We start from the raw sequence: 25,883 nt of genomic DNA, 5'->3' as shown, positions 1-25,883 counted from the left end.
CATAAGAAATATTTTTCCCTCATCCTGATACTAGGATAAAGATCCATGTGTTGGATAAGAGGCAGGATTCCCTCCCTGCCCTCCCCCCCCCCCTTTTTTTTTTTTTTTGCACTTTTTTGTCCCTGTTAGGTTTCATTTATTTTATTATACTGTAGGAGAAATAGATCATTGTGAAAGTTCAAGGTAAGAGAAAAACTTGAGTTTTTGTTAGGGTATTCCAAACAGATAAAATGTTAAATGAATATTTTGTTTATTGAAATGGTTGTATCAGAAAATACATTTTGTATTGTCATGGTATTCAAAATAGATTATATGTTGACATTAACTTTTTCTCTGAAATGTGATGTACCATTGGAAAGTATATTTTGTATTGTTATGATATCAATATGATATATTTTGTGGTAACGCAATTATTCTTCACAATAAAAAGAGATATTAAAAAAATATTTATATATTTTTTTCTATACTCTGCTGCAGTGCAAATAAGCAAGTTGAGGGATGTCCTATGGAAAAAAAAGTCTGATCTGCCTTATGAAAGGAACGGTCCTGATTTCTGTAGATGTTTTTCCTGGGGTTTTTAAATTCAGATTTATCATTTTTGACAATATAATCCATCAGAAAATACTTTTCTATCTCCTTTTCACAGGGTTTTTGGATGTTTCTAATTCATTAGCTTTGCTTTTTAGAAACCTTTCCTTGACTTTTTTTTCAAGCAACAGTTTTTCGTTGCTTACACAGATTTTCTCCAGTTTTAAAGTTTTTGTACATTCTCAGTTCATGATGTTTATATAGAAATTACAAATATATTAAACAAGTGCAACTATCTTACTGATACACCAATATTAATTTATGATTGACAATAATTGTTTCTTGTATGTCATTATTATTATCATTTATTTGTATAGCGCTGCCAAATTCCGTAGCGCTGGTCATGAATTGATATGATTGATACATTTGGGACATAAAAAATTCTGGATGTTTTTTCTAGGATACAGAAGTTAAAGAAGTGAGGGGTCTTGTGGGCAGTGGAGGTTAATGTGTGGGTGGTGGTGAGGTAATGTGTGGGCAGTGGGAGGCATAGTGGGCAGTGGTGGTGTAATGTTTGGACAGTGGGAGGGATTACATGTAGGCAGTGGGTGGGGTAATTTGTGGGCAGTGGGAAGAGTAATGTGTGGGAGTGGGTGGGGTAATGTGTGGGAGGGGTAAAATGCAGGCTCTGGGAGGGGTAACATGCGGGCACTAGGATGGGTAATATGCGGGCACTGGGATGGGTAATGTGTGGGCACTGGGAGGGTTGACATGTAGGCACTGGGGGGTTACATGTGGGCACTGGGATAGGTAATGTGTGGTCACTGGGAGGGGTAACATGCAGGCACTAGGATGGGTAATATGTGGGCACTGGGATGGGTAATGTGTGGGCACTGGGAGGGTTGACATGTAGGCACTGGGGGGTTACATGTGGGCACTGGGATGGGTAATGTGTGGTCACTGGGAGGGGTAACATGCAGGCACTAGGATGGGTAATATGCGGGCACTGGGATGGGTAATGTGTGGGCACTGGGAGGGTTGACATGTAGGCACTGGGAGGGGTTACATGTGGGCACTGGGATGGGTAAAGTGTGGTCACTGGGAGGGGTTACATGAAGGCAATGGGAGGGGTGTATCATAGACAGGGTGCACAGAGTCAGATGTGCAGTGTTTATTGCTAGATAATTCCATAGAAACCAGGACATTTGCCCTGATGGGGAGCGGTGCAGAACAGAATTGTCACCAGCTGGAAAGTCTTCCCGCTGTCCCTTATACACCTCCCCCTATCAGGGCAAATTGATAGGGGTAGCACTCATTTCACTTACATTGTGACCGCTCCAAACCCTGCCCATAGCACACTCACAGCACACATGCAGCCCATTCCCACAACTCTGTCTATCCAACACCATGGGGTCACTGCACACAATACCCCTCACCCCCAACCCCCTGGAAGTGTTGGAAGTTACTATATTGATGTTGTCTGGCTAATGTATTTGAATGCAGATTCTTTTACTTAAATGAACATTGTACTCAAATAATGTTTTATCATTCACAGGAAAGCAAACTATTTAAAGGGATTGTGTACTGTAAAATTGTTTTCCCTTTAATGTGTTTCTAATGACTTGTTATAACAGCAGCAGTATATAAAATGTATAATAAATTGTTATTTTAGGCTCATTTTTGTATATGAAGTAGCCGATTTTTGTCTTTAGCACAATACCCATAAAAATTGAGCTGAGCTTGCAGGGGAAATAAATAAAAAAGAATGGATGTAAATAATAATGTCAATTGAAACTAATACATCTACATTAGTTGGGTATGTCCTATTAATACACATAATACTTCCTGCTAATACTTAATGGTTAATCAGTACTTCCAGTCAATGATCATTGGTTGATAGATACTTCCTACTAATGTTGATGAGTTAATAGCTACTTCTTGCTAATAAACATGTTTATGCTGCTCGTTTATTTTAATGAAAGAAAAGGTTTGAGCACATTGTTTTTACTTGTGTGTACAAATTCCTTATTGTTAGGGTTATATTTTAATTAACATATGTGTAAATCCCCAAGTGCAAATTACTTATAAGCATACTTAATAACCGTGCATATAAATATTTGTATTTTAAATTAAGTGAAGGACAATGAGACTTTGTTATAAATACAGAACAATTAAAATTGCATGGAAGCTCCGTCAACCAAAGGATTAAACATACTATAGATTGTGTGTGTGAGTGTGTGTATGTGTGTGTGTGTATCCGTGTGTGTATATATGTGTGTGTGCGTGTGTATATGTGTGTCTGTGTGTATGTATGTGAGTGTATGTGTTTGTGTGTGTCTGTGTATGTATGTGTGTGGATCTGGGTACGTATATGTGTGCATACATGTGTATGTGTGTATATGTGTGTGTATGTGTGTATGTCTGTGAGTATGGGTGTTTATGTGTGTATGTTTGTGTGTGAGTATGGGTGTGTATGTGTGTGTATGTTTGTGTGTGTGTATATGAGTGTGTATGTGTGTGTGAATGCCTCTATGTATGTGTGTGTGTGTGTATGTGTATATGTGTGTGTGTGTATGTCTGTAAGTATGGGGGTGCATGTGTGTGTTTGTGCATGTGTGCATGTCTGTGAGTATGGGTGTGCATGTGTGTATGTGTGTATATGTGTGTGCATGAGTGTGGATGTGTGTGTGTGTGTGTGTGTGTGTGTATATGGGTGTGGGTGTGTGTGTGTATGTATGGATGGGTGTATAGGTGTATTTGTGCATATGTGTGTGTGTTTGTGTATGTATGTGTGTGTGCATGTATGTGTGTGAATAAATATGTATGTGTGTGTATGTATGTAAAAGTGTATGCCTAAATACAGCAACAATCTTCTCAGGGGCGCAGTTTTTAGCAACTTTAGTGATGAATTCTTTCAGTCATACTGTAATTAGTGACTTTAAATAGATTTTATGAACAAAAATTATAATTTATATTTGTTTTTCAGGTTTTTGATCCCCAGAGATTTACACCTGAGAATACATCAAAAAGACACACACATGCCTTTATCCCATTCTCAGCTGGAGCACGGTACGGCATTTCCTTTTTTTGTTAAATGACACACAGAATACCTGTTATCTTAATGAGAAAAACAAAATAAATGTGTGTATGATTGGCTATAATTGTCTCAATGGCTAACCATTGAGGCTCCTAAGAAAACTAACTATCGGCTAGATTTAGAGTTCGGCGGTAGCCGTCAAAACCAGCGTTAGAGGCTCCTAACGCTGGTTTTGGGCGCCCGCTGGTATTTGGAGTCAGTGATTAAAGGGTCTAACGCTCACTTTACAGCCGCGACTTTTCCATACCGCAGATCCCCCTACGCCATTTGCGTAGCCTATCTTTTCAATGGGATCTTCCTAACGCCGGTATTTAGAGTCGTTTCTGCAGTGAGCGTTAGAGCTCTAACGACAAGATTCCAGCCGCCTGAAAATAGCAGGAGTTAAGAGCTTTCTGGCTAACGCCGGTTTATAAAGCTCTTAACTACTGTACCCTAAAGTACACTAACACCCATAAACTACCTATGTACCCCTAAACCGAGGTCCCCCCACATCGCCGCCACTCGATTAAAATTTTTAACCCCTAATCTGCCGACCGCCACCTACGTTATACTTATGTACCCCTAATCTGCTGCCCCTAACACCGCCGACCCCTGTATTATATCTATTAACCCCTAACTTGCCCCCCACAACGTCGCCGCAAGCTACTTAAAATAATTAACCCCTAATCTTCCGACCGCAAATCGCCGCCACCTACGTTATCCCTATGTACCCCTAATCTGCTACCCCTAACATCGCCGACCCCTATGTTATATTTATTAACCCCTAATCTGCCCCCCACAACGTCGCCGACACCTACCTACACTTATTAACCCCTAATCTGCCGAGCGGACCTGAGCGCTACTATAATAAAGTTATTAACCCCTAATCCGCCTCACTAACCCTATCATAAATAGTATTAACCCCTAATCTGCCCTCCCTAACATCGCCGACACCTACCTTCAATTATTAACCCCTAATCTGCGGACCGGAGCTCACCGCTATTCTAATAAATGTATTAACCCCTAAAGCTAAGTCTAACCCTAACACTAACACCCCCCTAACTTAAATATAATTTTTATCTAACGAAATAAATTAACTCTTATTAAATAAATAATTCCTATTTAAAGCTAAATACTTACCTGTAAAATAAACCCTAATATAGCTACAATATAAATTATAATTATATTATAGCTATTTTAGGATTAATATTTATTTTACAGGCAACTTTGTAATTATTTTAACTAGGTACAATAGCTATTAAATAGTTAAGAACTATTTAATAGTTACCTAGTTAAAATAATTACAAATTTACCTGTAAAATAAATCCTAACCTAAGATATAATTAAACCTAACACTACCCTATCAATAAAATAATTAAATAAACTACCTACAATTACCTACAATTAACCTAACACTACACTATCAATAAATTAATTAAACACAATTGCTACAAATAAATAAAATTAAATAAACTATCTAAAGTACAAAAAATAAAAAAGAACTAAGTTACAGAAAATAATAAAATATTTACAAACATAAGAAAAATATTACAACAATTTTAAACTAATTACACCTACTCTAAGCCCCCTAATAAAATAACAAAGCCCCCCAAAATAAAAAATTCCCTACCCTATTCTAAAATACAAATATTACAAGCTCTTTTACCTTACCAGCCCTGAACAGGGCCCTTTGCGGGGCATGCCCCAAGAATTTCAGCTCTTTTGCCTGTAAAAAAAAACATACAATACCCCCCCCCCAACATTACAACCCACCACCCACATACCCCTAATCTAACCCAAACCCCCCTTAAATAAACCTAACACTACCCCCCTGATGATCTTCCTACCTTGTCTTCACCATGCCAGGTTCACCGATCCGTCCTGGCTCCAAGATCTTCATCCAACCCAAGCGGGGGCTAGACATCCACTGAAGAAGTCCAGAAGAGGGTCCAAAGTCTTCCTCCTATCCGGCAAGAAGAGGACATCCGGACCGGCAAACATCTTCTCCAAGCGGCATCTTCTATCTTCTTCCATCCGATGACGACCGGCTCCATCTTGAAGACCTCCAGCGCGGATCCATCCTCTTCTTCCGACGACTAGACGACGAATGACGGTTCCTTTAAGGGACGTCATCCAAGATGGCGTCCCTCGAATTCCGATTGGCTGATAGGATTCTATCAGCCAATCGGAATTAAGGTAGGAATTTTCTGATTGGCTGATGGAATCAGCCAATCAGAATATAGTTCAATCCGATTGGCTGATCCAATCAGCCAATCAGATTGAGCTCGCATTCTATTGGCTGTTCCGATCAGCCAATAGAATGCGAGCTCAATCTGATTGGCTGATTGGATCAGCCAATCGGATTGAACTATATTCTGATTGGCTGATTCCATCAGCCAATCAGAAAATTCCTACCTTAATTCCGATTGGCTGATAGAATCCTATCAGCCAATCGGAATTCGAGGGACGCCATCTTGGATGACGTCCCTTAAAGGAACCGTCATTCGTCGTCTAGTCGTCGGAAGAAGAGGATGGATCCGCGCTGGAGGTCTTCAAGATGGAGCCGGTCGTCATCGGATGGAAGAACATAGAAGATGCCGCTTGGAGAAGATGTTTGCCGGTCCGGATGTCCTCTTCTTGCCGGATAGGAGGAAGACTTTGGACCCTCTTCTGGACTTCTTCAGTGGATGTCTAGCCCCCGCTTGGGTTGGATGAAGATCTTGGAGCCAGGACGGATCGGTGAACCTGGCATGGTGAAGACAAGGTAGGAAGATCATCAGGGGGGTAGTGTTAGGTTTATTTAAGGGGGGTTTGGGTTAGATTAGGGGTATGTGGGTGGTGGGTTGTAATGTTGGGGGGGGGGGTATTGTATGTTTTTTTTTACAGGCAAAAGAGCTGAAATTCTTGGGGCATGCCCCGCAAAGGGCCCTGTTCAGGGCTGGTAAGGTAAAAGAGCTTGTAATATTTGTATTTTAGAATAGGGTAGGGAATTTTTTATTTTGGGGGGCTTTGTTATTTTATTAGGGGGCTTAGAGTAGGTGTAATTAGTTTAAAATTGTTGTAATATTTTTCTTATGTTTGTAAATATTTTATTATTTTCTGTAACTTAGTTCTTTTTTATTTTTTGTACTTTAGATAGTTTATTTAATTTTATTTATTTGTAGCAATTGTGTTTAATTAATTTATTGATAGTGTAGTGTTAGGTTAATTGTAGGTAATTGTAGGTAGTTTATTTAATTATTTTATTGATAGGGTAGTGTTAGGTTTAATTATATCTTAGGTTAGGATTTATTTTACAGGTAAATTTGTTATTATTTTAACTAGGTAACTATTAAATAGTTCTTAACTATTTAATAGCTATTGTACCTGGTTAAAATAATTACAAAGTTGCCTGTAAAATAAATATTAATCCTAAAATAGCTATAATATAATTATAATTTATATTGTAGCTATATTAGGATGTATTTTACAGGTAAGTATTTAGCTTTAAATAGGAATTATTTATTTAATAATAGTTAATTTATTTCGTTAGATAAAAATTATATTTAAGTTAGGGGGGTGTTAGTGTTAGGGTTAGACTTAGCTTTAGGGGTTAATACATTTATTAGAATAGCGGTGAGCTCCGGTCGGCAGATTAGGGGTTAATAATTGAAGGTAGGTGTCGGCGATGTTAGGGAGGGCAGATTAGGGGTTAATACTATTTATGATAGGGTTAGTGAGGCGGATTAGGGGTTAATAACTTTATTATAGTAGCGCTCAGGTCCGCTCGGCAGATTAGGGGTTAATAAGTGTAGGCAGGTGTCGGCGACGTTGTGGGGGGCAGATTAGGGGTTAATAAATATAACATAGGGGTCGGCGATGTTAGGGCAGCAGATTAGGGGTACATAGGGATAACGTAGGTGGCGGCGGTTTACGGAGCGGCAGATTAGGGGTTAAAAGTGTAATGCAGGGGTCAGCGATAGCGGGGGCGGCAGATTAGGAGTTAATAAGTGTAAGGTTAGGGGTGTTTAGACTCGGGGTACATGTTAGGGTGTTAGGTGCAGACTTAGGAGGTGTTTCCCCATAGGAAACAATGGGGCTGCGTTAGGAGCTGAACGCTGCTTTTTTGCAGGTGTTAGGTTTTTTTTCAGCTCAAACAGCCCCATTGTTTCCTATGGGAGAATCGTGCACGAGCACGTTTTTGATGCCGGCCGCGTCCGTAAGCAACTCTGGTATCGAGAGTTGCATTTGCGGTAAAAATGCTCTACGCTCCTTTTTTGGAGCCTAACGCAGCATTTGTTTGAACTCTCGATACCAGAGTTAAATTTATGGTGCGGCCAGAAAAAAACCCGCGGAGCGTTAACAGCCCTTTTACCGCCGAACTCTAAATCTAGCCGTATTATCGGCTAGATTTAGAGTTCGGCGGTAGCCGTCAAAACCAGCGTTAGAGGCTCCTAACGCTGGTTTTGGGCGCCCGCTGGTATTTGGAGTCAGTGATTAAAGGGTCTAACGCTCACTTTACAGCCGCGACTTTTCCATACCGCAGATCCCCCTACGCCATTTGCGTAGCCTATCTTTTCAATGGGATCTTTCTAACGCTGGTATTTAGAGTCGTTTCTGAAGTGAGCGTTAGAGCTCTAACGACAAAACTCCAGCCGCCTGAAAATAGCAGGAGTTAAGAGCTTTCTGGCTAACGCCGGTTTATAAAGCTCTTAACTACTGTACCCTAAACTACACTAACACCCATAAACTACCTATGTACCCCTAAACCGAGGTCCCCCCACATCGCCGCCACTCGATTAAAAATTTTAACCCCTAATCTGCCGACCGCCACCTACGTTATACTTATGTACCCCTAATCTGCTGCCCCTAACACCGCCGACCCCTGTATTATATTTATTAACCCCTAACTTGCCCCACACAACGTCGCCGCAAGCTACTTAAAATAATTAACCCCTAATCTTCCGACCGCAAATCGCCGCCACCTACGTTATCCCTATGTACCCCTAATCTTCTGCCCCTAACATCGCCGACCCCTATGTTATATTTATTAACCCCTAATCTGCCCCCCACAACGTCGCCGACACCTACCTACACTTATTAACCCCTAATCTGCCGAGCGGACCTGAGCGCTACTATAATAAAGTTATTAACCCCTAATCCGCCTCACTAACCCTATCATAAATAGTATTAACCCCTAATCTGCCCTCCCTAACATCGCCGACACCTACCTTCAATTATTAACCCCTAATCTGCCGACCGGAGCTCACCGCTATTCTAATAAATGTATTAACCCCTAAAGCTAAGTCTAACCCTAACACTAACACCCCCCTAAGTTAAATATAATTTTTATCTAACGAAATAAATTAACTATTATTAAATAAATGATTCCTATTTAAAGCTAAATACTTACCTGTAAAATAAATCCTAATATAGCTACAATAATATAAATTACATTTATATTATAGCTATTTTAGGATTAATATTTATTTTACAGGTAACTTTGTATTTATTTTAACCAGGTACAATAGCTATTAAATAGTTAAGAACTATTTAATAGTTACCTAGTTAAAATAATTACAAATTTACCTGTAAAATAAATCATAACCTAAGTTATAATTAAACCTAACACTACCCTATCAATAAAATAATTAAATAAACTACCTACAATTACCTACAATTAACCTAACACTACACTATCAATAAATTAATTAAACACAATTGCTACAAATAAATACAATTAAATAAACTATCTAAAGTACAAAAAATAAAAAAGAACTAAGTTACAGAAAATAAAAAAATATTTACAAACATAAGAAAAATATTACAACAATTTTAAACTAATTACACCTACTCTAAGCCCCCTAATAAAATAACAAAGACCCCCAAAATAAAAAATTCCCTACCCTATTCTAAATTTAAAAAGTTACAAGCTCTTTTACCTTACCAGCCCTGAACAGGGCCCTTTGCGGGGCATGCCCCAAGAAGTTCAGCTCTTTTGCCTGTAAAATAAAACATACAATACCCCCCCCCCCAACATTACAACCCACCACCCACATACCCCTAATCTAACCCAAACCCCCCTTAAATAAACCTAACACTAAGCCCCTGATGATCTTCCTACCTTGTCTTCACCATGCCAGGTTCACCGATCCGTCCTGGCTCCAAGATCTTCATCCAACCCAAGCGGGGGCTAGACATCCACTGAAGAAGTCCAGAAGAGGGTCCAAAGTCTTCCTCCTATCCGGCAAGAAGAGGACATCCGGACCGGCAAACATCTTCTCCAAGCGGCATCTTCTATGTTCTTCCATCCGATGACGACCAGCTCCATCTTGAAGACCTCCAGCGCGGATCCATCCTCTTCTTCCGACGACTAGACGACGAATGACGGTTCCTTTAAGGGACGTCATCCAAGATGGCGTCCCTCGAATTCCGATTGGCTGATAGGATTCTATCAGCCAATCGGAATTAAGGTAGGAATTTTCTGATTGGCTGATGGAATCAGCCAATCAGAATCTAGTTCAATCCGATTGGCCGATCCAATCAGCCAATCAGATTGAGCTCGCATTCTATTGGCTGATCGGAACAGCCAATAGAATGCGAGCTCAATCTGATTGGCTGATTGGATCAGCCAATCGGATTGAACTTGATTCTGATTGGCTGATTCCATCAGCCAATCAGAAAATTCCTACCTTAATTCCGATTGGCTGATAGAATCCTATCAGCCAATCGGAATTCGAGGGACGCCATCTTGGATGACGTCCCTTAAAGGAACCGTCATTCGTCGTCTAGTCGTCGGAAGAAGAGGATGGATCCGCGCTGGAGGTCTTCAAGATGGAGCCGGTCGTCATCGGATGGAAGAACATAGAAGATGCCGCTTGGAGAAGATGTTTGCCGGTCCGGATGTCCTCTTCTTGCCGGATAGGAGGAAGACTTTGGACCCTCTTCTGGACTTCTTCAGTGGATGTCTAGCCCCCGCTTGGGTTGGATGAAGATCTTGGAGCCAGGACGGATCGGTGAACCTGGCATGGTGAAGACAAGGTAGGAAGATCATCAGGGGCTTAGTGTTAGGTTTATTTAAGGGGGGTTTGGGTTAGATTAGGGGTATGTGGGTGGTGGGTTGTAATGTTGGGGGGGGGGTATTGTATGTTTTATTTTACAGGCAAAAGAGCTGAACTTCTTGGGGCATGCCCCGCAAAGGGCCCTGTTCAGGGCTGGTAAGGTAAAAGAGCTTGTAACTTTTTAAATTTAGAATAGGGTAGGGAATTTTTTATTTTGGGGGTCTTTGTTATTTTATTAGGGGGCTTAGAGTAGGTGTAATTAGTTTAAAATTGTTGTAATATTTTTCTTATGTTTGTAAATATTTTTTTATTTTCTGTAACTTAGTTCTTTTTTATTTTTTGTACTTTAGATAGTTTATTTAATTGTATTTATTTGTAGCAATTGTGTTTAATTAATTTATTGATAGTGTAGTGTTAGGTTAATTGTAGGTAATTGTAGGTAGTTTATTTAATTATTTTATTGATAGGGTAGTGTTAGGTTTAATTATAACTTAGGTTATGATTTATTTTACAGGTAAATTTGTAATTATTTTAACTAGGTAACTATTAAATAGTTCTTAACTATTTAATAGCTATTGTACCTGGTTAAAATAAATACAAAGTTACCTGTAAAATAAATATTAATCCTAAAATAGCTATAATATAAATGTAATTTATATTATTGTAGCTATATTAGGATTTATTTTACAGGTAAGTATTTAGCTTTAAATAGGAATCATTTATTTAATAATAGTTAATTTATTTCGTTAGATAAAAATTATATTTAACTTAGGGGGGTGTTAGTGTTAGGGTTAGACTTAGCTTTAGGGGTTAATACATTTATTAGAATAGCGGTGAGCTCCGGTCGGCAGATTAGGGGTTAATAATTGAAGGTAGGTGTCGGCGATGTTAGGGAGGGCAGATTAGGGGTTAATACTATTTATGATAGGGTTAGTGAGGCGGATTAGGGGTTAATAACTTTATTATAGTAGCGCTCAGGTCCGGTCGGCAGATTAGGGGTTAATAAGTGTAGGTAGGTGTCGGCGACGTTGTGGGGGGCAGATTAGGGGTTAATAAATATAACATAGGGGTCGGCGATGTTAGGGCAGCAGATTAGGGGTACATAGGGATAATGTAGGTGGCGGCGGTTTACGGAGCGGCAGATTAGGGGTTAAAAGTGTAATGCAGGGGTCAGCGATAGCGGGGGCGGCAGATTAGGGGTTAATAAGTGTAAGGCTAGGGGTGTTTAGACTCGGGGTACATGTTAGAGTGTTAGGTGCAGACGTAGGAAGTGTTTCCCCATAGGAAACAATGGGGCTGCGTTAGGAGCTGAACGCTGCTTTTTTGCAGGTGTTAGGTTTTTTTTCAGCTCAAACAGCCCCATTGTTTCCTATGGGAGAATCGTGCACGAGCACGTTTTTGAGGCCGGCCGCGTCCGTAAGCAACTCTGGTATCGAGAGTTGTATTTGCGGTAAAAATGCTCTACGCTCCTTTTTTGGAGCCTAACGCAGCATTTGTTTGAACTCTCGATACCAGAGTTAAATTTATGGTGCGGCCAGAAAAAAACCCGCGGAGCGTTAACAGCCCTTTTACCGCCGAACTCTAAATCTAGCCGTATATGTTTAAATGGACATTATAATGTAAAGATGACATGCTCTGATTTTAGCATTAGCAACACTGCAAGTTGATGTGTTTCATCTCCGCAAAGGGGTTAAACACATAGTCAAAAGACAACTCAGGAGATGCAGGGAACTGCTGTGTACTTTAATGTTTCTTTAACCCATTTTGTTGGTTAAAAATAATAAATGTTAAAAAATATTTTTTTGTTACCCTGACATATATATTTTTCATAAGATGATTTCTTTAAAGCAACTATATGGCAACCCTAATATATGAGCTATGTACAATCATAAAGCATAATCCACAAACAGAATAGAACCTTCACACAATAGGATAATCATCTACAGTATATGTTTCAGTCCTACTATGGGGCTATTCCTAAAACATCACTGGATATCTCTGGGGCTGGATCATCCAATTATTAGTGTATCAGTGTGGATTTTAATTAAACTTTGAGTGGTATTGTGGATCTCGTGTACATTCTGTATATTTCCTATGATTCATTTTGAACTGAAATTTGTGTGATTTTATATTTTGGAATGTTTTTAATGATTTCTTTTTCAACTTTATGTAAACCATTGTTTGAATCCTGTGTATTAAGAAATTTATTTTAAATGTGACTAAAGATTATTATTGTAAGATATAAAATAATAGCACTTCCAGATTGCTGTATTTAGGAATAATATTAAATGTCTAAGAGTAACTTCCTACTGAAAAGGCTGAGATTGAGAAACACATCTGTAAAAGACTCCACCAAGCTCTATGATGGAAGAGTATATCTATAATATTACAACTACTCACTGCTGTTCAGAAAGGTAGCAGGTATTATTCTGGCTATTTCTGCACTTGCCAATACGAAGTCTCCAGTTGCCTCACAAGTGCCTAAACTATAGGTTAGTCAGTCAGTGACCAGACAGCAATAAGTAGCGATACAATGATATTTAATGAGACATGAAAAAATCTTCCAGTTAACTTGTGTTGTCAAATTTTACCTCTTTAATTTAATCCTTTTTAATTGAATTTTAGCTTCTTCCCATGAGAGTATACTGAGATATACTCAAAAAGGTTAGAGTCTTGAGCACTAAAACAACAACATTATTACAACCTTTGTAGCAAACACTGCTGCCAAATAGTGCTCAATACATAAACACATGCTAGAGCCAACCTCAGTATGCTCTTATGGAAAGGAGCTAAATTTCAACTAAGGAAACACAGAGAAAGAGTTAAACTTGATAATTAAAATAAAATTCTTTAAAATTGTACTCACCGTCTAAATGAGGAAAGTTTAATTTTTACTTCCAAATGCATTTAACTATGAGATCCTTTTGGATGTTACTTTATCTTTAAGAACATGGTTTCCATGGTTACGTCAGTCAGATATAAAAGGTAACTAATAAAATATTTTGTTTATTTTCAGGAACTGCATCGGACAGAACTTTGCAATGAATGAGATGAAAGTAGCTGTTGCATTGACCTTAAAACGATTTGAGTTGCACCCAGACCCAAACAATGAGCCCCTTAAAGTCCCGCAGCTAGTGTTACGCTCAGTGAACGGGATTCATGTTTACCTGAAGAGGATTAAAGAGTGAATTGTACAATTGTATATGACTTTTCTTACTGTAGTTTAATTTTGTGTACCAGGAAATAAAAGTCTATAATGAATAGACACTTTTGAGTCCTTCTCAGTCAAATACCTTTAAAAATGAAATATCCTTTTTATTACTTTTTAATGAGTTTTTAATAGTATTGCTTGAAATTCCTATGCTCTTTACATAGAAAAAAATGCAATTTTTTATTTTTAAATTGATATTTCTATTTTTATGTATTTAATCAGGATACGCACTCCGTGTGTAAACACCTCAAGAACAGCAACTAGCAGGGTGCTAGTCAATGTAGTTAAATGCAGTCTCCGTAAATGAAAGCACTCTCTGTATTTGGTTGAAAAATAAAAAATCACATCAAAATAATAAGTCCATGACGTTTCGATGCCTAACTGGCATCTTTATCAAATGGTCTCAAGTTCAGTCCAAATGAGATATCAGAACATGATAGCCCAAAAAATAATTTGATATAGATATATAGGTATAGATATATATTTTACAAAAAACACACACACACATATATAGTATATAAATATATATATATTATTTTTGTTTTATATATATATATATATATATATATATATATATATATATATATAAATATCTATTTAAAATAGAAAGAATATTTTCTTCTATGCAAGGTAAAGTATTCCTAACTCAGTTCATGTTTAGCCCAGTTGGTCTAATGTGGTGTTGGGGTAGATTGTAAAATGATAACTAATAGTTTTTGTTTACAGCGTCCCCCGTAGAAGTCTATGGGGAGAAAAAGTTAACGCTGTTGTGGTATCTGAAATCCTGAAGTTAGTGCACCTCGGTCTTTCGCTCACGCGCTAACTTTTTACTTTCAACTTGTAGTGCTAATATGCCCATGATAAATTTTCACTTTAAGTGAAGTTAGTGTGAGAGCAAAAAAAATAATATAGTGCGCTACTTGTAATGTCTAGGGTTCAAATAAAAGTGCATCTCCCATAGCAACATTTAATTGTGGAGTTGCTTTAGTATTATCCTTATTTAAAATCAAGTGAGATCATCAACTTGTGGCCAAGCCTGCTTGAAAAATTCAAAATGAAGAGGACATTCTAAAAGCTAGTGAGAATAAAAACACGCTTGTAATCTCGCTACAAATCTTCTCCATCTACTTGCTGATGAGAACCATTGTAAGCTATGGAGAATATACAGCCAGACAGCAGTATGGAACTAAGTACTTGTATATATATAATGCATGATTTTGTTGTTGGTCCAATAGAAAATGTGATCTTTTATACGTCCCTAGGGGCTGAATTATCCAATGGTGGGCAGACATGATTCGCTGTAGCGAATCATGTCCGCCGGACATCGCTAAATGCCGACAGCATACGCTGTTGGTATTTAACATTGCACAAGCAGTTCTAGTGAACTGCTTGTACAATGCCGCCACCAACAAAAAATTGTGGCCAGTTGGCCGCTAGCAGGGGGTGTTAATTAACCCAATCATATTCGATTGGGCTGATTCCTGTCTGAGGTGGTGGACGAGTTAAGGAGCAGCGGTCTTAAGACCGCTGCTTCTTATCTCCTGTTTCCGGCGAGTCTGAAGGCACACACAGAAATCCCTTAGAGGGACACTGAACCCAAATTTTTTTTCATTCGTGATTCAGATAGAGCATGCAATTTTAAGCAACTTTCTAATTTACTCCTATTATCAAATTTTCTTCATTCTCTTGGTAGCTTTATTTGAAAAGCAAGAATGTAAGTTTAGATGCCGGCCCATTTTTGGTGAACAACCTGGGTTGTTCTTGCTGATTGGTGGATAAATTCACCCACCAATAAACAATTGCTGTCCGTGGTTCTGAACCAAAAATTGGCTGGCTCCTTAGCTTAGATGCCTTTTTTTCCAAATAAAGATAGCAAGAGAATGAAGAATAATTGATAATAGGAGTAAATTAGAAAGATGCTTAAAATTGCCTGTTCTATCTGAATCACAAAATAAAGAATGTGGGTTCAGTGTCCCTTTAACCCCTTAAGGACCACAGCACTTTTCCATTTTCTGACCGTTTGCGACCAAGGCTATTTTTACATTTCTGCTGTGTTTGTGTTTAGCTGTAATTTTCCTCTTACTCATTTACTGTACCCACACATATTATATACCATTTTCTCGCCATTAAATGGACTTTCTAAAGATAACTATTATTTTCATCATATCTTATAATTTACTGTAATTTTTTAATATAAAATATGAGGAAAAAATGGGAAAAAACACACTTTTTCTAACTTTGACCCCCAAAATCTGTTACATATCTACAACCACCAAAAAACACCCATGCTAAATAGTTTCTATATTTTGTCCTGAGTTTAGAAATACCCAATGTTTACATGTTCTTTGCTTTTTTTTGCAAGTTATAGGGCAATAAGTACAAGTAGCACTTTGCTATTTCAAAACAATTTTCTTTCAAAATTAGCGCTAGTTACATTGGAACACTTATATCTGTCAGGAATCCCTGAATAACCCTTCACATGTATATATTTTTAAAAAGAAGACAACCTAAGGTATTAAACTTGGGGTATTTTGACTCTTTTCATGCAACCATTTTACCACCAATCTATGCCAAATTTTGAAAGAAAAATAAAAAATGGTGATTTTATTTTGACAAAATTGCAATTTAAGAATACATTTACTGAGAATGTTAAGGGTTGCTGCCAAATAACACCCCAACATGTGTCCAGCAACATCTTCTGAGTACAGTGATACCACCCATGTATAAGTGTGTTGGGTTCTCTGGATGCTATAAGGCTCTATTTATTTTTTCAACTTCAACAGTTTGTCATCATGCACCCATGTCCTATTTGGGACATTTCTGAAGCCGACCAATGTAATTTACCCCCATCAAACCACATATTTTTGAAAAGTAGACACCCTAGGGTATTTGAATTTCTGGTATTTTAACACTTTCCATGCACTAATTCAACCACCAGTCTTTGTCAAACTTTTGGGTAGTCATTATTTTGTGTTATTTTTCACACACGTTGTACTTTAGGCATCAATTCTTAGTTCCTGTTATGTGTTACTACCAAAAAAAAACACCTCAGTATGTGTTCAACAATATCTTCTGAGTACAGTGATACCACCCATAAATAGGTTTGTTGGGTTCTCAGAGGGCGCATTCCAGTTTTCCAACTTGGAATTTTCACATCGGTCATCATGCACCCATGTCCTATTTGGGTAATTTCTGAAGTTGGCCAATGTAATTTACCCCCATCCAACCATATATTTTTAAAACTTAGATACCCTATGGTATTTCAAATGCTGGTATTTTAACACTTTCCATGCACTAATTCAACCATCAGTCTTTGTCAAACTTTTGGGTAGTCATTATTTTGTGTTATTTTTCACACACGTTAAACTTTAGGCATTAATTCTTCATTTCTGTTATGTGTTACTGCAAAAAAACACCTCAATATATGTTCAACCACATCTCCCGAGTACAGTGATAACACCCATGAATAGGTTTGTTGGGTTCTCAGGGGACTAAAAGGCCTTATTTTTAGGGGGTGCATTCCAGTTTTTCAACTTGGAATTTTCACATCTGTCATCATGCACCATGAACCCCATCAAACCATATATTTTTGAAAAGTAGACACCCTAGGGTATTTGAAGTGCAGGTATGCAGGTATTTTAACACTTTCCATGCACTAATTCAACCACCAGTCTTTGTCAAACTTTTGGGTAGTCATTATTTTGTGTTATTTTTCACACACGTTGTACTTTAGGCATGGATTCTCAGTTCCTGTTATGTGTTACTGCAAAAAAAAACACCTTAATATGTGTTCGACAACATCTTCTGAGTACAGTGATACTACCCATGATTAGGTTTGTTGAATTCTTAGGGGGCTAAAAGGCCTTATTTTATGGGGGGCGCATTCCAGTTTTCCAACTTGGAATTTTCACATCTGTCATCATGCACCCTTGTCCTATTTGGGTCATTTCTGAAGCAGACCAATGTAATTTACCCCCATCAAACCCTATATATTTGAATAGTAGACACCCTAGGGTATTTCAAATGCTGGTATTTTAACACTTTCCATTCACTAATTTAACCACCAGTCTTTGTCAAACTTTAAAGTAGTCATTATTTTGTGTTATTTTTCACACAAGTTATACTTTAGGCATGAATTCTTTGTTTCTGTTATGTGTTACTGCAAAAAAAAACACACCTCAGTATGTGTTCAACAACATCTCCTGAGTACAGTGATACCATCCATGAATAGGTTTTTTAGGCTCTCACTGGGCTAAAAGGCCTTATTTTTAGGGGGCGCATTCCAGTTTTCCAACTTGGAATTTTCACATCTGTCACCATGCACCCATGTCCTATTTAAGTCATTTCTGAAGTCGGCCAATGTAATTTACCCCATCAAACCATATATTTTTGAAAAGTAGACACCCTAGGGTATTTGAAATGCAGGTATTTTAACACTTTCCATGCACTAATTCAACCATCAGTCTTTGTCAAACTTTTGGGTAGTCATTTTTTGGGGTTATGTTTCACACAAATTGTACTTTAGGCATGGATTCTCAGTTCCTGTTATGTGTTACTGCCAAAGAACACCCCAATATTTGTTCAGATCTCCTGAATACAGTGATGCCACCTATGCATAGGTTTGTTGGGTTGGTTGGGGTTTGCAATGCCAAACTTCTTACATGTGTTTGTGATTTTTTTCATATTTAACATATCTTCTTTGACTATCTTCTTTTAGGGGGCTTTTTATATACCCCAATTTATTTGCTCACCATGAACGTGCATAAATTGAGACTCCAAGGTATTGTTTATGGGGTGTTTTGATGCCTTTGATGCAACAGTTTTAGCCAAAAAAAATTGGAGCAATTGTGTGGTGTTTTCTTAGTATTTTTACACACACATTGCTTTTTGGCTATGATTTAAGAGAGCCTGTTGTAAGTTATTGCAAAAAAATACTCCAGGTTGTTTTCTGCAAGACCTCCTGAGTACACCTATGCCCCCCATGCATAGGTTTGCCAGGATTTTGGGAAGGTTCTGTTACAATTTTATGACTTGTAAATTTAGTTAAAAGTGAGAGTATTTCTTCTGATAGGCCTATATTTAGTTTGGGGCCTATCACATACCCCATTTTTATTTATTGCCATGAAAGTGTATATTTTTTTAAATGTTGATACCCCAAGGTATTGTATATGGTGTGCTTTGATGCCTTTGATGCAACCATTTTAGCCAAAAAAAATAGAGAAAGTGTATGGTGGTAATTTTTCAATTTTCACTTTTACACACACATTGCTTTTTTACTATGATTTAGGAGAGACTGTTGTAAGTTATTGCAAAAAAAACACCCCAGGTTGTTTTCTGTAAGGCACCCTGAGTAAACCTATGCCCCCCATGCATAGGTTTGACAGGGGTTTTGGTAAAAAAAAAAAAAAGCCCCAATTTTAGAACTGATAAAAATAGAGTAGTGAAATGTAAAAATCTGGCACAGTAAAAGTAAAAAAAACAGTAAACATAACCTAAAAAAGAATAACAGCAAATGTATTTTTTTTTTTTTAAATGGGCCATTGTATGGTGCCGCTTGAAGCAGTTCCCAATGCAGAGTCCAGGCTGTCCAGGGCAATCAGGACAGTGATATATGGTGTCGCTTCTCTGCCCCCCTCTTTGTACAGTCTGCATTTTTTTGTGGTTTCTGCTTTGCGGCAGTAGGGGGGATTTTAAAAATAAAATGGGTAGCCCCAACTCTGCTCTCTCCTATAACCGCCCGGGGAGCAGGTGCATCTTCGTACAACATCCCCAAAATAATCTGGAGCTGAAACTGTAAAAAAGTTGGTTTCATTCCGGGGTTTGCTTTTTTGAAGAACAAAAAAGTGTTGTGGGTTGCAATCTGCATTAAGTAAATTGCAACAGTTTTGTACCAGGCCCTTGTCTTCCGCATATTTAGGTAGGGCTGCAGCAGCTGATCTGCCAGATCAACCCCACCAATATGCCGATTATAAGACTTGATGCACACTGGCTTCCTTATGATCTCAGCTCTGCCACGTACAGAGACCGCCACTGTCCTCTCTGTGTGGATGGTGGTAAGAAGGTATACATCCTTTTTGTCTCTGTACTTAAAGGGACAGTCTAGTCAAAATTAAACTTTGAAAATTCAGATAGGGCATGCAATTTTAAACAACTTTCCAATTTACTTCTATTATCTAATTTGCTCAATTCTTTAGATATCCTTTTGTTGAAGAAATAGCAATGCACACGTGTGAGCCAATCACACAAGGCCTCTATGTGCAGCAACCAATCAGCAGCTACTGAGCATATCTAGATATGCTTTTCAGCAAGTGATATCAAGAGAATGAAGCAAATTAGATAATAGAAGTAAATTAGAAAGTTGTTTAAAATTACATGCTCTTTCTAAATCACGAAAAAAAAAAAAATGGGTTTCATGTCCCTTTAAGTGCCATTAGCTCCTCTTGACGCAGAGCTGAGGTCTCCCCCCTTTGTAGCTGGGTGCGTGCAAGTTGTCCTGGGAAACCTGCGCGGTTCTTTTTAATTGTACCGCAAGCTACTGTATCAAAGCAATACAGTAGCTTGAACAAAAGGACACTTGTATAATAATTAGTACAAGTGATACCCTTTGTTCATTAGGGGTAATATCAGGTCTCAGACAATCTTGCCAGTGGTTTCCATATGTTCTGGGCAACCTGGAGGGTCTAGGTGGCTATCCTTTCCCTCATACACCCGGAAGGCCTGAGTATACCCAATCTCGCCCTCACAGAGCTTATACACCTTTACCCCATACCTGGAGCGCTTGAAAGGAATATACTGCTTGAATCCCAGCCTTCCCTTATACTTCATCAGGGATTCATCAACACATATATTCCTTCTAGGTGTATAAACCTCTGCAAACCTGGCAGAAAAGTGGGTAATCAGGGGGCGGGTTTTATACAGCCTGTCAAACTAGGCATGCTCCCTATGGGGGCACAGGCTGTTGTCGCTAAAGTGCATGAAATGTAAAATCATTTCATACCTCTTCCTCGACATACTCTGGGAGAAAATGTGGGTAGAACAGATGGGGCTACTGCTCCAGTAGGAGCGAATGGAGGGTTTCTTTATGATGCCCATCAGCATAGTCAATGCCCAGAATTTTTAAAATTCTGGCACATTAATGGGGGCCCATTGCTGCTTTACCAAATATGTTTAAGGCTTTGCAGCACGGAACTGATGGGCATATAAATTAGTTTGGGTGACAATGTTCCCCAATTTTTCATCCTCCAGAAACTGTTGGGGGCTAAATCCTGCAACATCTATATTGATGCCAGGATTTGCTGTGAAGGGTGGGATATCTGGCCTCTGGAGATGAGGCGTTACCCACTCTTCAGCAGCAATGGCAGCAACATTCCTCCTTCTGGCAAGGGGGCTAGCAGCCACAGATACATCACTATCAGTTGAAACTGCATCTAATGATGTATCTGACCATATGGCAGGGTCAAAATTGGAGTCTGAGTAAGACATAGAAGCATCTGACTCTGATGCAAGGATTGCATACGCCTCCTCAGCACTATGAGACTGAATTATCAAATGTCTGTCGGACCTGATCCGACAGTGAGGATCAGGTCCGCAAGACATCGCTGAATGCGGAGAGCAATACGCTCTCCGTATTCAGCATTGCAACGCCGCCCCCTGCAGACTCGCGACCAATGGGCCGCCAGCAGGGAGGTGTCAATCAACCCGATCGTACTCGATCGGGTTGAATTGTGGCGATTCCTGACCGCCTGCTCAGAGTCTTTAGACCTCTGCTTCATAACTGCTGTTTTTGGCGAGTCTGAAGACTCGCCAGAAACACGGGCCCTTAAGCTCCATTCAGAGCTTGATAAATGGGCCTCTATATGTGACATTATTGTATCTGTCACAGAAAAAAAAATACTAAAAAAAATCCACACAAAATTTTAATTTAAATTGATTTAATTAACTAAATGGCTCTGAAAAGAGCCTTTGGGTCTCTCAAAAAAATTACAACAAAAAATTAACCACTAACAAAATGAACAGACAGCAAAAAAGTGCAGCTATACTAATGCCAGTGATTTATAGTGATCATATTGGCAAGCTAGGGGTTAATGACTCTGAAAAGAGCCTTTGGTTCTCTCAATTTTTAACAAATAAATGAAATAAATGTCTCTCTCTCTCCAACAAAAACGCAAGTGAGGAGAGGGAGGGAGATCCACAATGATCAGAGTCAATATTTACAAATATTGACATGATCAGACAAATGGGATATTTTATTTATTTATTTTTTTGTGGAAGGCTCAGATTGGATGACACTAACTTGCCCCTATGATGAGGCAGGCTAGGGACACCCCCAGAGGCCCCATGATGCACTGGGCATTGCCATATTTGAAGCCTCATGGGGGTGGGGGAGGGGGCTATATGGGGCTTTTATTTTATATAATAAAAACTTTATTTTTTATTTATTTTTAATTTTTTAATACCTAAGTGCCTCGACCCACCGAGGCACTTAGTACACAAGCAGAGCATCGGAAGCCTGTCCTATCGCTTCTGATGCTCTGTTTGACTGCCGAGCTCCACGTGGAGCGAAACCAGAAGTGATCACTCGTGGCGTGGGGGAGTGATCAATCTGGTCCCGGCAGTCGGGAACAGTATTGCAGGATGCCTCGACATTGAGGCATTGCTGCAATACTGTTAGAGCGGTTGGAAGCAATCTCAATCGCTTCCAGCGCTCAGTTTAGCCGACGATGTACAGGGTACGTCCTTGGTCGTTAATGGCATTTTTTTTGCAGGACGTACCCTATATGTCATTGGTGGTTAAGGGTTTAATGGGATACTGAACCTACATTTTTTACTTTCATGATTCAGATAGAGAATGCATTATCAAATTGTCTTCATTCTCTTGGTATCTTTATATGAAAAAGCTGGAATGTAAGTGTAGGAGCCGGCCCATTTTTGGTTTAGCACCCTGGATAGCACTTGCTGATTGGTGGGTACATTTAGCCACCAATGAGCAAGCTTTACCCAGGTGCTGAACCAAAGATGGGCCAGCTTGCAAGCTTTACATTCCTGCTTTTTCTAATAAAGATACCAAGAGAATGAAGAAAAATTGATAAAACGAGTAAATTAGAAAGTTGCTTAAAATTGTGTGCTCTATCTAAATCATTAAAAAAAAAATTGGGTTCCCTTTAAGCAAAAAACACTGTTTATTTAAAAAAAAATGCTACTACATTGTGTCATAGCCTCCAGAGAACTCTCAGAAACGTAATGGTATTATGGTTAATCTTTTATACGATGTGATTTTCTGTCTATACTGATGGCTAACTAGACGGAACTAATCGATTGCCGTTATCTTGAAAAATGAATGCACATAAAAAATGCTTAAAGGGATATGAGCCCCAAATTTTCTTTCATGATTCAGATAGATCATGCGATTCGTAACAATTTTCTAATTTACTTCTATTATAAATTTTTCCTTGTTCTCTTGGTAACTTTTGTTGAAAAGCAAGGACCAATGCTTAGGAGACGACAATTTCTGTAGCGCTATATGTCAGCAGTTTTGCTAGAATGTTATCCATTTGCAAGAACACTAGATGGCAGCACTTGTACCTGCCTTGTAGTGCTCGAGACACCAACCTAGGTTAATAATAGAAGCAAATCGGAAACTTATTTAAAATGGCATACTCTGTCTGAATTTAAAAAAATAAAATGTTTGGGTTTCATATCCCTTTAAAGTAAAAAAAATAAAATGTTTGGGTTTCATATCCCTTTAAAGTAAAAAAATAAAATGTTTGGGTTTCATATCCCTTTAAAGTAAAAAAAATAAAATGTTTGGGTTTCATATCCCTTTAAAGTAAAAAAATAAAATGTTTGGGTTTCATATCCCTTTAAAGTAAAAAAATAAAATGTTTGGGTTTCATATCCCTTTAAAGTAAAAAAATAAAATGTTTGGGTTTCATATCCCTTTAAAGTAAAAAAAATAAAATGTTTGGGTTTCATATCCCTTTAAAGTAAAAAAATAAAATGTTTCGGTTTCATATCCCTTTAAAGTAAAAAAATAAAATGTTTGGGTTTCATATCCCTTTAAAGTAAAAAAATAAAATGTTTGGGTTTCATATCCCTTTAAAGTAAAAAAAATAAAATGTTTGGGTTTCATATCCCTTTAAAGTAAAAAAATAAAATGTTTGGGTTTCATATCCCTTTAAAGTAAAAAAATAAAATGTTTGGGTTTCATATCCCTTTAAAGTAAAAAAATAAAATGTTTGGGTTTCATATCCCTTTAAAGTAAAAAAAATAAAATGTTTGGGTTTCATATCCCTTTAAAGTAAAAAAATAAAATGTTTGGGTTTCATATCCCTTTAAAGTAAAAACATAAAATGTTTGGGTTTCATATCCCTTTAAAGTAAAAAAATAAAATGTTTGGGTTTCATATCCCTTTAAAGTAAAAAAATAAAATGTTTGGGTTTCATATCCCTTTAAAGTAAAAAAAATAAAATGTTTGGGTTTCATATCCCTTTAAAGTAAAAAAATAAAATGTTTGGGTTTCATATCCCTTTAAAGTAAAAAAATAAAATGTTTGGGTTTCATATCCCTTTAAAGTAAAAAAATAAAATGTTTGGGTTTCATATCCCTTTAAAGTAAAAAAAATAAAATGTTTGGGTTTCATATCCCTTTAAAGTAAAAAAATAAAATGTTTGGGTTTCATATCCCTTTAAAGTAAAAAAATAAAATGTTTGTGTTTCATATCCCTTTAAAGTAAAAAAATAAAATGTTTGGGTTTCATATCCCTTTAAAGTAAAAAAAATAAAATGTTTGGGTTTCATATCCCTTTAAAGTAAAAAAATAAAATGTTTGGGTTTCATATCCCTTTAAATTAAAAAAATAAAATGTTTTGGTTTAATATCCCTTTAAAGTAAAAAAATAAAATGTTTGGGTTTCATATCCCTTTAAAGTAAAAAAAATAAAATGTTTGGGTTTCATATCCCTTTAAAGTAAAAAAATAAAATGTTTGGGTTTCATATCCCTTTAAAGTAAAAACATAAAATGTTTGGGTTTCATATCCCTTTAAAGTAAAAAAATAAAATGTTTGGGTTTCATATCCCTTTAAAGTAAAAAAATAAAATGTTTGGGTTTCATATCCCTTTAAAGTAAAAAAAATAAAATGTTTGGGTTTCATATCCCTTTAAAGTAAAAAAAATAAAATGTTTGGGTTTCATATCCCTTTAAAGTAAAAAAATAAAATGTTTGGGTTTCATATCCCTTTAAAGTAAAAAAAATAAAATGTTTGGGTTTCATATCCCTTTAAAGTAAAAAAAATAAAATGTTTGTGTTTCATATCCCTTTAAAGTAAAAAAAATAAAATGTTTGTGTTTCATATCCCTTTAAAGTAAAAAAATAAAATGTTTGTGTTTCATATCCCTTTAAAGTAAAAAAAATAAAATGTTTGTGTTTCATATCCCTTTAAAGTAAAAAAATAAAATGTTTGGGTTTCATATCCCTTTAAAGTAAAAAAATAAAATGTTTGGGTTTCATATCACTTTAAAGTAAAAAAATAAAAACTTTGAAAAAAACAGCCTTAACCTTTTAAAGCCGTTATGCCGTTCTATTCCGTCATAATTACACTGGGCTTTAAAGCCGTTATGACGGAATAGAACGTCATATCAAACGGCTGTCCTGAAGCCTTCTGCGCTTCAAGGACTTGATCGTGGTCTGGAGGGCGTTTCTAGGGTTGTAGGGACGCCCCCCAGATGCGATCCAATAATTGAAATCTCGCGATCGTATGCACGATCGCGTAGTTTCAATTTGTCTACATCGGAACAGGTTGTTCCGATGTAGACACTTTTACACTGTCACGAAAGGGTTAAAATAAAAAAAAACAACCAATTTCTCTGCTTGTTTTTTTATCAAGAGGAACTTCTGCTATTGATGAACTTACCTAGCCGCATATTTCTTTTTAAACGCACCTGAATAAACAATAAAGATGAAAGAGAAAACATTTGAAAATATGCAACAATGTTTAAACTTTTTATAACAAAAGAAACAATTGGAAACTTTT

At 37.5% G+C, this 25,883-nt stretch overlaps 1 protein-coding gene across 1 annotated transcript in view; it reads left to right on the top strand.

Annotated features, from left to right (window-relative positions):
- The window catches only part of LOC128641003 (cytochrome P450 4B1), a 115,797-nt gene extending 101,888 nt beyond the window's left edge, over positions 1–13,909 (top strand). The window contains exons 11-12 of the mRNA XM_053693510.1: positions 3,515–3,597; positions 13,661–13,909. Coding sequence (XP_053549485.1) covers positions 3,515–3,597; positions 13,661–13,832 — 255 coding nt within the window. The 3' untranslated portion in view covers positions 13,833–13,909. The remainder of the gene's footprint in view (positions 1–3,514; positions 3,598–13,660) is intronic.
- Positions 13,910–25,883: the final 11,974 nt, after the last annotated feature.

Source organism: Bombina bombina, chromosome 10, assembly GCF_027579735.1.
Source record: "Bombina bombina isolate aBomBom1 chromosome 10, aBomBom1.pri, whole genome shotgun sequence".
Lineage (NCBI taxonomy): Eukaryota > Metazoa > Chordata > Amphibia > Anura > Bombinatoridae > Bombina > Bombina bombina.
Note: the sequence above shows the minus strand (reverse complement) of the source record. Positions and strands in the feature narration are given on the sequence as shown.